This window comes from Cynara cardunculus, assembly GCF_001531365.2.
Source record: "Cynara cardunculus var. scolymus isolate 2C chromosome LG 14, CcrdV1, whole genome shotgun sequence".
Classification (NCBI taxonomy): Eukaryota; Viridiplantae; Streptophyta; class Magnoliopsida; order Asterales; family Asteraceae; genus Cynara; species Cynara cardunculus.
The window spans coordinates 2,405,127-2,416,113 of NC_037541.1; the positions used below are offsets into that span (position 1 = coordinate 2,405,127).

At 34.2% G+C, this 10,987-nt stretch overlaps 1 protein-coding gene across 1 annotated transcript; it reads right to left on the reverse strand.

Annotated features, from left to right (window-relative positions):
• Positions 1 to 7,683: 7,683 nt before the first annotated feature.
• Positions 7,684 to 9,442, reverse strand: LOC112526842 (adenylate-forming reductase 03009-like). Its single transcript, XM_025137264.1, has 2 exons — positions 8,647 to 9,442; positions 7,684 to 8,562 (listed from the first exon to the last, which is right to left on the reverse strand). The coding sequence occupies exons 1-2, from the start codon at positions 9,440 to 9,442 to the stop codon at positions 7,796 to 7,798; spliced, it is 1,563 nt and encodes a 520-aa protein (XP_024993032.1). The 3' UTR covers positions 7,684 to 7,795.
• Between the last annotated feature and the right edge of the window lie 1,545 nt (positions 9,443 to 10,987).

The following is a 10,987-nucleotide window of genomic DNA, read 5'->3' on the forward strand; positions in this document are numbered from 1 at the left end:
ACTCACCCATATATATATATATATATATATATATATATATATATATATATATATATATGATAAATCATACAAGAATATGAAACAAAAGCAACCCAAGATATACATCCAAAATCAATTGGAAATACCAATATCATACTTTGATAACATCATAAGCAATGCTGGATAAAGGAAGCTAGATACCAGGTGATGAACCCGACACAGATGAAAGCGGCATGCTGATCAATGGGGGCATGCTGACCACCTTTCATCAAACCCTAAATCAATTTCGTAAACAACTCCTGTTTTCAGATTTTTCTAACAAGTAGATCTTTTTAGATCGACGGTCACAAATTGATTTCAGTTTTTCCTAATCATTTAGTAATAGAAACTTGTAACAACAGGTTTTCATTTGGGAAGAAGAAACCATTTGACTTCTTTCTCGTTTTAATAAGTCAATAGCTTTATGTTGATTAAGTCATCCATAAAGCTTTTCTCATATATATATATATACACACACACACATCAAAATGACGTCGCTTTATATGCTAAAGAGGGTAAAGATGATATATTTTTGCCTTTTTTTGGCTGCAATCAGTCATGCTTGACTGTTTCAGCTGTGTAATAAGTTCCCTGCTGATGTAGAACATCCTTTTCCCAACATGATGATGATTATTTACCAACAAATAATACCTTAATTACAATGTCAACCCCACAAATTAATCGTTAAATTGATTAAACTTAACTTTCGATCACCTAAGATTTTTGCTGGGAGGATGCATCTTTAAGTCGCTCGATATGTTTTTAGGTGAGTTCCACCGTTGAGGGATGCTTTATACTTTTAGGTTTTTTGATTGACTTCGAGGGGTTTTAAAGTTTTCTGTCAATGTTTATTGTATTAATTTTCTAATAGCGTTTCTCCAAATATAGCGGGTGTACCTTCAATATCCAAAAAAAAAATTCTACTTATGGAAATAAGTTGAGCGAGTGCACTGGCCGCATGCTCGGGCTTCATAGGTCCGTGTCCCTGCTTTAGGTTGTAGCATGTCGTGGATGTGTATCCATCGAAATGCTTTAAATGTAAGTCATACAATGCATGGTGTTCGAATGGTCTTTCGTACACTTACAGGAAGCTTGAAGCAACTCCTCTTTCAAGAAGTGTAAGATCAACGAGCGTAAATGCATTTGAAAATGTGAGGATATATGGAAACCTTTGGATCGCTATAGGAAAATAAAGGTTTCGACACATATAGAGATTTGGCAGTCCATGTCTAGTCGTTAATTGGACTCGAACAAAAACAATGCATGACTTGGTGCTCTTGGATACTCCTTTTTGTAAAATAACTTGGATATTCTTTAGATCGTGTTTGAGAAATCAGTTTCTAAATATTTTATTTCGCTCCTCTAATGTCTTAGGTTTACACGAAATCAATACCGGGATAATCTAGAAAAAACATATACGAAATAAGACACCGATTTCGTATATTTATGTATTCAGATCACAAATTATGTATTTATTAGAGAAATCGACACTTACGATGGTTAACCGGTAGTAACCGTTAATGAATAAGATCGAAGAGCAACTATAACTGAATCAGAGTTCGATTCTAAGTCTGACTTCATTTGTCTAAGCCTTGAACACGTCTGAATAACAGGTCTGAACCCATTGGTCCAGACTTAGGACTTAATCTGGATTCAAGTCTGAACAACAATCCAGAGTTAGGTACTTAATCGAATTTCACTATGACTTTAGACCTTTTGATCTGATCAAATATCGTATTAGACTAGTCGATACTTATACTTAGCAAGATTTTCATTAAGTTCGACTCTTCATAATGCCCCTAGACCCCGCCCGTTGACCGGTCACTGGGACCATCACCAAGAGGCGCTTCCCCTCGAACTGCAAGGGGGGCGCTCCTCCTTCATCCACGACTTATGACGATTTAAGGTGATATGGACAACATTTGTGAGTGTGCACTCAACGTTCCCTTACTCACTTACGTTTGCCTCATCATCTTAGTAAATCATAACTACACCAAATGGTTGATGACACTAAAATCATCGAACACCTTATAATTAAGGGTTTTCCATGGATGAAAATTGACCCCACAAACTTATTTTTTAAAGGCAAGGAACTTAAGTTGCCAAAGAGCAGAGGATAATTGTGGTTGACAGATTCAAAGTTCAGTTGACACAAAAATAAGTTAGCCATCATATACACTACTAGAAAAAGGACTTTTGATGACGGATTTGATTGATCAAGGATGGTTCAGTGACGTATCCCGTAACTTTGACATTTTCTCACTTGTTTGTTGATTTCCGTCACTAATCATTCACTGATCATCGTTAATCAATGATATATCAGCTATGAATCTTAATTAAATAATCAAATAATTTTTTAAAGTTCGTTTGTGATCGGTCATTGATCCTAATAAATATCATTTCTTTAAATTAATCGAGGAAATTAATGAAAAACAGCCACCACAAACGGCATGATGATGCGACAGATTTGTACAATGATTCGATATTAATGCATTATTATATGTTATGAGACATTGATACATATAAAATGTTATTAATTTTCTACTACTGTTAAATCTTGGTTATTAATCAAATATACTGTTCAGTTATTTTAGTACCAAATCAATTGATTAGAATAGATGATATAATCGAACAAAAAAATAAATAAAAGGTAAAAATTAATTCTTTTAGATACATATAGCGATGACTTGTTATCCCAGTAGATAGAAAATTGAAATTTTAATACTACTGTTTCGACTTACGTGGCTATAGGTATAGGAACCACTTATTGTTGCCGATAGGTAATTTTTATTTATTTATAACGACAACATGTCGATTCAATAGGTTATCTACATCCACAAGCGAATAGTAGCACACCCAATAGCGATAGTTGTCGCAGTTGAGCACTAGTGACGAAATTTCTATTTCGGCAACGACCTTTGTCATTGCAATAAGGTTGATTTGTTGTAGTGAGAAAATACCAATGAATCAGTAGAATTCGATGTTTTTTCAAGAAAATACAAATAGATCACCTAGAAAATACATGAGTAATTTGTTACTGATTTTAGTTTTCTGCTAACAATTTTATCCACCAACATTTTGACAGTTTTGTGACGAATCACCACTCTAAACGATGGATTTCCAAAGGAAAATGCATAGGTAAAAGTCTTCCATTTAATACTGTATTACACTCTTAAGGTGATATATTATAATAATCGATGTTTATAGATCATTTTGACACTTAATCGATATCATCACATCAAATGTTACACACTCATATTTTTTTTGTTGATTTCTTTATGAAATTATTTGACTGAAATGAGAAATGTCACTACAATAAAATTGGGTTTATATGACACTCCTAATTTCTAAGCGTCCTAATAGACCTCTTTATAGGACTTAGTTTATAGGACTAAAAAATGTGTCCTATCTAAAGGTGTTGTAATAAGTTTATATAACGTTTTTTGATATCGTAATAAGTTTTTTTGGACACTTTTAAAATAAAACGTCCCATTAGCAACTTTATAAGATACTATTTGAAAAACCGTCCTATAAAAACAAATGTCCTATAAAAAATTGAGTTTATAGGACACTTTCGCAAAAGTGTCCTATAAAGTGGTTAATGCGACACTTTCTATTAAAAATGTCATAAAAAACTTGTTAAGACGCTCAAAAGCGTCATGTAAACTTATTACAACACCTTTAAATAGGACACTTTATATTTTGGTTCTATAAATTAAGTCTTATAAAGCGGTCTATTGGGACACTTAGAGATTGGAGGCGTCCTATAAACTCAATTTTGTTGTAATGTGTTCAGGAAACTACAATGTTAATTCTTTTTCGGTTCATAAGAACAACGGGTTTTTGCAACTTGAGTCAAGTTTAAGAAGTCAAGCCACTTGCGAGAATGAAGCAACGAACAAATGAATAATGTCGGCGAATAAGGACAAGGACTGCATGATCTTCGTATAATATATTGTTATGAACTTTGTCATCTTAAGTGATTTTTGTTTTATTTTAATTTGAAAAACGTTTTATAACGTATTTTTATAATTGCTTTATTTATTAGCTAGTCATCATATCCGTTTATAGTCTTGATAGCAAGGTTTCCAAAAAAACCGGAACCAAAAAATTCGGAAGAACTAAACTCCATTGACAAACGTATTCCTGATAACTACATATCGATTTCCATTTCTCCGGCCTCTCTTCTATCCTCCGAACTCGATCTTTATCCACCGCTCGTTGTCAAAATGATATCTCCTATTCAACATCGATTTGAATTAGGGAGGAACAGTAACGTTAGAGATCAAATGGCGTTTGGCCTAATGGTATATGAGCATTTGACTTTCCAAAAGGTTAGGGGCTCAAGCCTCACTAGGGTATGGAAGATGTGTGAGTTTATTTATTATATTTTTGTCATATGTAAATATTAAAATTAGTTGACTGAATATGAGTTAGTTCAGAAAATAACCAGATTTTGATCATAAATTGTTCGATAATTTAGGTTTTGACAACCTAGTACTACAAAACAAGACACTTTTTTCGGCGGATTTTCCCCCCGAAAAAACCCTCGCCGAAAATGTGATTTACTGGCGGATTTAACTCACTCGTTTTTTTTTTAAATTTTCATTTTCCTTGACTTAATTAGTTAAATTAGTGGCGCATTTTAATTAATATCCACCGTTGATTAATAAGTTTTTAAAATAATTAAGAATAGTTTGTGTGGCAGATTTGTCATGGAATTTTTAAAGTAGTAAATAAATAAATAATCCGTCAGTAAATTTGCCAGAAAATTTGTTTTTGTAACAATCAGTGAGGATAAGAAAGTTGACTTTTTTCATTTCGGGCGGATTTGTCATCTTTTTAGTAGTGTATATCAGAAAACAGCGTCTTCAACCTTTGACGAACGGATTATGAAAACCAAGAAAACCGAGAGGAACGATCAATTACTTTAACATGAATAGAACTTGGATGAATCGATGATAAACAATAGACGAGTCCATCCAAATCTTGGCAGAGGTTATATAGTCTTTTATAGAACAATACGTTGTATTTAATAAGCGAAACATATAAAGTAGTAATCGATTTATACGACCCTACCAACTACGGGAATCACTAGATACACCTCTACGGAATATATATATATATATATAGGAGTGATCATATGAAAACCGCCCTCATTTGTGTAAACCGTGCAAACCACCTTCATCTGTCGATTTCATTGTTTAATCTTATGAAATTTTTTCATGAAATTGTTTAATCTTGTGAAATTGTTTYATATAATACTTTTTTTGATGAAGTTGTTTCATATATGGTTGTGAAATTGTTTCATATAATACTTAATGAAACTGTTTCATGTATTTCTCTAACATTAATGAAACTGTTTCATGTATTTCTCTAAAATTAAAATAATGAAGATGATAATATCTATGATTAACACCCTCCACAATAAAAATAATTAATCAACATCTCATAATTACAAAAAAATGAACAAAATGAAAAATTATGATTGGTTGTATACGGTTTGCCCGGTTTATACAAATTGAGTGGTTTGCATTTGATCGCTCCCCTATCTATCTATATATATATATACTAACACTCTTAGAACCTCAAAGAGAAAGAAAGTTGTGAAAGGGCATCAACCCAACCTCATTTAAATGGAGTCCATAGAGAATACTTTAAGGGTGTCAAGACATGTCAGAATAAGACAAAATTGGACAGGACATGATAGAATAATTGTTCAATGTTTGATAAGATAGAACTGGACAGAACATAACAAGTAAAATAACCAATTTACCCCTGATGAGTTGTTTATTTTAATTAATTTATTAAATTATAATAAAATAACTATTTTTTATAACAAAATATATCATCTGAAGTTTTCGTTAAAATAATTAAAATGACACCAAATAAAAAGTTTATGTAGTTTTCTATTTTTATTTTTATCTCTTTTCTACATTATTGTTTATTATTAAAATATAATAAATTACATAATTTAATAAAAATATAGAAACCGTATAAAAATAATATTTTGAGGACAGTAAAATGAAAATTTAAGAAACGTAAAATACAATAAATAAAATTTAAAGAATGAATAAAATGTAAAAAAGAGACATATTTGATGTTTTAGAAAAAAATTAAGTTTTATTTTGAGGTTATATTGGTAAAATATAAGTCTGTTTCACCTTGTTCCATTGGGTAGGGATGGAACATGCATGTTCTACTTTGTTTTATTATGTTTATGTCTGTTTCACATAAAATTCATATCAAACATGTTACATAAATCTTTGTTCTGTTCTGTCATGTCCTATTTTGTCATGTCCCAATCCAATGTATCAAATACACCCTAAAAAAATTAATTAGTTGCATTATAAAAATCTTGTCAATTTTGCAACCAAACCAAATAACGAGAGCCTCATTAAATTCGTTGAATTAAGGCCATTATTGGCAAATTTTGTCCCATTATGTGGTCCATAAAAAAACCGTGTTTTTATCTCGGGTCATGTGCCATATCAATTTCCAAATCTTTTAAATAAAAAAGGAAAAATTGTACCATAAGTGTGTGTTTGGTATGCAGACGACATGGGACGGGACGAAACAAAAAAAAATAGTCTCATGTTTGGCATGCCATGGACAGAAAATGCATAGGACAAGATGGAACTATTTTTAAATTTCATGGGACAAAACTTGATAATTTTTGTTCCACCAAAAAAGGTGGAACAACATGGGACTAAATATAAAATGACTATGTTACCCTTTTATTTTTGATTTTTCTTCTTGTATTTCCTGAAGTTTTTTTGGTTGAATCATCAGTTATTCTTGTTAGTCAATGACGCTGCCAAAATGTCAATTCAATCTTTTTGAAATTGTAATTAACTTTGTGACTTAAATTGCTTAATTTTGATTTAACTTCTCAATAATTTCTTATTTAACTTTTGATAAAAAAAAAAATTCGGCATGTTGAAGTCTGTTTGTACTTTTAGCTTTTGTTCGTTATTTGGATGATTACTATGGGTAGCCCAATTATTTAAAATAACATTGATATAAAATAACATTGAACAACATTTAAGGGTAATATTGTCATTTTAACAGTTTTGTCATGTTCTGTCCTAGTCGTACCAAACATAGGACAGACAATTAGTCTTGTCCTGTCCCGTTTTGTCCCGTCCTGTCCCGTTCCGTCCTGTCCCGTCTAGTCTGCGTACCAAACGCTACCTAATGGAACGAAAACGTTCCCAAAATAAAAATCAAATAAAAGTTGGTTTCATTTTAATGCAATTTTTTCAATAAAAAACAATAAGACAACAATTTTCATTGATGAACTTTCAAAGGACATACATCGATAATAAAATGAGTCGAAAAACTTGGCATATTAAAATAAGAAACCCGACAAGATGACAAATGAGATGCTTGTGCAAGAGTGTAAGCAAATCCGGTTACTTTCTCGCCTAGTGAACATATAGAATGAGAGTTATCTTGAAGAAGTAAAAAGTGGTATTGCGAGATGATGTCCAAATTCCGTTCCATCTTCGAGAGAGAATTTGACATCTAATTTTGTACCCGATTCAAAAATCACTCTCGACCCAAGAGTCGTTGCTCGGGATGTAATCAATGTCTACGGTTAAAAAAACGTAAATCAGTGTCTAAATCATTTTCAAGCCAATATATTTTACATTTTCTTTATAAATTATTACTTTACATGCATGATCATTAGACCTTACACATCACACATACAGTCTTAATTACAACTGAATTGTGGTTTATGGTTTGTAAATCTTCTAAATTAATGTCTATCTAATTACGAATCCCATATAGGACCAAAGGCTGGTATCCCTTTACTCTTGCATGCATTCACCACATCCCTACTCCCTTCAGGATTACTCGTTACGATCACCACCTCCGCTCCAAAGTTCCTTGCCGCCGCGACACTCATCTCGGAGACATTCGGCCGCCCCATCACCGCCGTGTCATGAACTATCACCTTCTCCTTCGGATGCCGACTCACCCACTCCTTTATTTCTTTCCCAAAGTTCTGTTCGATCCCTTTTGCTACCCACAACAAACACACATCGGCTGGACCTTGTTGCAGCAAGAATGACAGAAAGACGCAAATACCAGAGCCGGTTGCCACCACCAACACTCGGTTGTACATGTTAACCAGGTAAGGTAGACCAGCGAAATGGACTTGCCGGACCCATAAGTGGCTGGGCGGGTTCGAGACTAGGGATTTTGTGAAGTCTCCCACTGCACCTGCTAGCATCATGTGCTCTTCTTTTCCATCTGAAATGATTCCAAAAGCATGCCATTCGGACATTGGTGATGGACTTATCCGACCTAGAATCCCTGGTTTCACTCCTCCCGCGAATTTTATAATCGAAGCATGACCTGATGGGGCTGAGACCTTGACGGCAACCCGCCTCACGGTCACCCATGGGATGATGATTAGTATGGTTGTGACCAAGGTGAACCAGAATTCTTGCTCTTTAACCAATCTTGATCCCACGTCTTTCYKGTAAGATTTGGTCTCRGGYWCATAAGWTTTTGTGAGYACAATAAAYRCCCARAGGAGRATCAAKGATAYCCAKCCTGCRAAYCGATGAGTTCTTTCAAACACATTATGGTGGAGGTGGCGGACGAGGGGGAACGCCGCCAGACAACACAGGCAGAGGAGGGAGAGGATGGCGTAAGCCACACCAATTATCTCATTAGAAGTGTTGTCTCTGTCTTTAAGGGTAAGAACTAAAGAATACGTAAGCCAWGMRACMGAAGAAASGCCACAACTACTGTGTATCCCACCTAAAGATTGAAGTAAAGAGGTGGTARCGGTTTTGAGGCATAARGGCACCCAAGRATGGCCGAGGAKRTTAACYGCGAGCCAGAACACGAYKCGTAAGAAKGCTTCGCTTCGACATAGTGTCARAGCCAGAAGGTTTCCGATAGAGAAAAGAGTGGCGTGGTTTCTTGCGTATGGAAAATGACCCGTGGCAGCAAGAGCTAACCCTGTAATGTTGAGAGCCAAGCAAACCATAAAGAGTCTCTTATAGACTGTAAACAAGCCTTGATCGAGCAATATCACTGACAATCTCGACCCTTTTGGTTTTGTTGGCTTAGAAAGGATCTTTTTGCTGGGAGCTTGTGGGAGTACTTCTGGAATTGAAACTGGAAGAGGCAGCTCGTACTTGTCGTCTAACTCGTGGCCTTCTTCTATGTTGATCAGAACGTCGTCCTCATCATCTTCATCATCGGTTTCTAAGTCACAGAAATGACTACTGGCTCGGCTATTCGACCTTGAGATGATAGCACCCGAAGTTGGCGCGATTTTGTTAGAAGACCCCCATGGAACCCAACTACGTCGACTAGCTCGAGGTGCATCAATGGCGAATGGATCCTTATGGGGTTGGATCTCAAAAGATACACCTCGACAACTTGAAAACCTCTGATCCATGGCTTCTTGATGCATCATATCTCTTTTCTTGGAAGTTCTTGAACAGAAGAATGGAATTAGAAAAATGCTTGCGGTCTATCTACAGTCTGCACACGTTTTCCAAATTTATAGATGGTAACCTGTGCATTAATGGCTTGGACAGTACAACACCAAATGATGATTCTTATTTCTTTTTGTGCACGTAACTGTCGAGAATTGGTCAGTGTGCTGAAAAACCGTTATTAATTATATCCATAACTCAAAAATATTCTGTTTTGAATAAACTACATTCTTAAAAAAGACTATACCGGAGTTCACATTGTTCAAACACAAGGAGAAATACAAATTCTTTTGTGGCCATGGATGTTCAAATACAGTGACTCCGGGCTATCTGCAAAACAGGTGGTCGTCCTGAGATTAGTCGTCTCGCATAGCGGGTTTATATCCAGGTTAATAAAAAAAACTAGATGATGATAGGTTAGCGGTTGATAAGAAATTAATTAAAATGCTATTTTACATGATAGTGACTACAAAAGCTACCTTTTACGATATGTCCAAATACGATAACTTTGGAAAAAGTAAGAAACCGTTTTGCCAAAACGTATATGAGGTAAGCGTTCATCGATAAGAGCTACTGCTCCAGTAGTCTTACGAGCTACGATTATTGACCAATAAAATGACATTACTGTATGCAACAATCTTACTCTGTAAATGATTACCGGTAACAATTGTCACCCTCGTTTACTGTGTAACTGTCATGTTAATCTCTGGTATATCTAAATGCTTACCCGATAATTAAACGTTTGGCAGATGATACCTAAGTGTAAGCGTCGTAACAAGTCTATATTATAAAAAGATTAATCGATACTTAAAATGGTATATAATCAAATATATAACAATATAATAGAGCTGACTTGGTATTCTATTGGTCGATTTGGAGGTTTCATTAATGTCAAACATCATATGTCGTCGACTCTACACGTATTAAAATTCTGTTGACTCATTCCTATATGTTTTTTCGATTTGTTTTGTCATTTTCTTAGAATAATGACGTTGATCAGAATAGAAAAATGTTTACGGGTTAGTTATTAACGTAATGTAATCGTGAGCGTTTGTGTTGTAGAATAATATTAGACCATTTTTACAAAATTTGGCAAAACTTTGGGCATAAAAATGTGAAGTTATTAATTTACCAAAATAAAAAGAAAAAGAAAAATGAGTGTTGTTATATGAGATTGACATTGAAGAGAGAGTATTATTCTTTGGGAAATTTCCTTCTCTTGTGATGTTGTAAATTGCCAAGAAAATATTGCATATAATGTTCGTAATCTAGAAAAATATTTGGAATTATATGGAATATCTGGAAGAGGAAGATAGAAGGCAAAGACATATTTGGAAGCTCATGGGGGAATGAGAGACAGAGTTTATATATATATATATATATATATATAGGGGCAGGTTCAAATGCGAACCGTCCAATTCTAAAAAACCGTGTAAACCAAATTCGACCAATAAGAAAATTCCATTTGTTTTCAATTAAATTTAAATAATAAGGGTATTTATGAC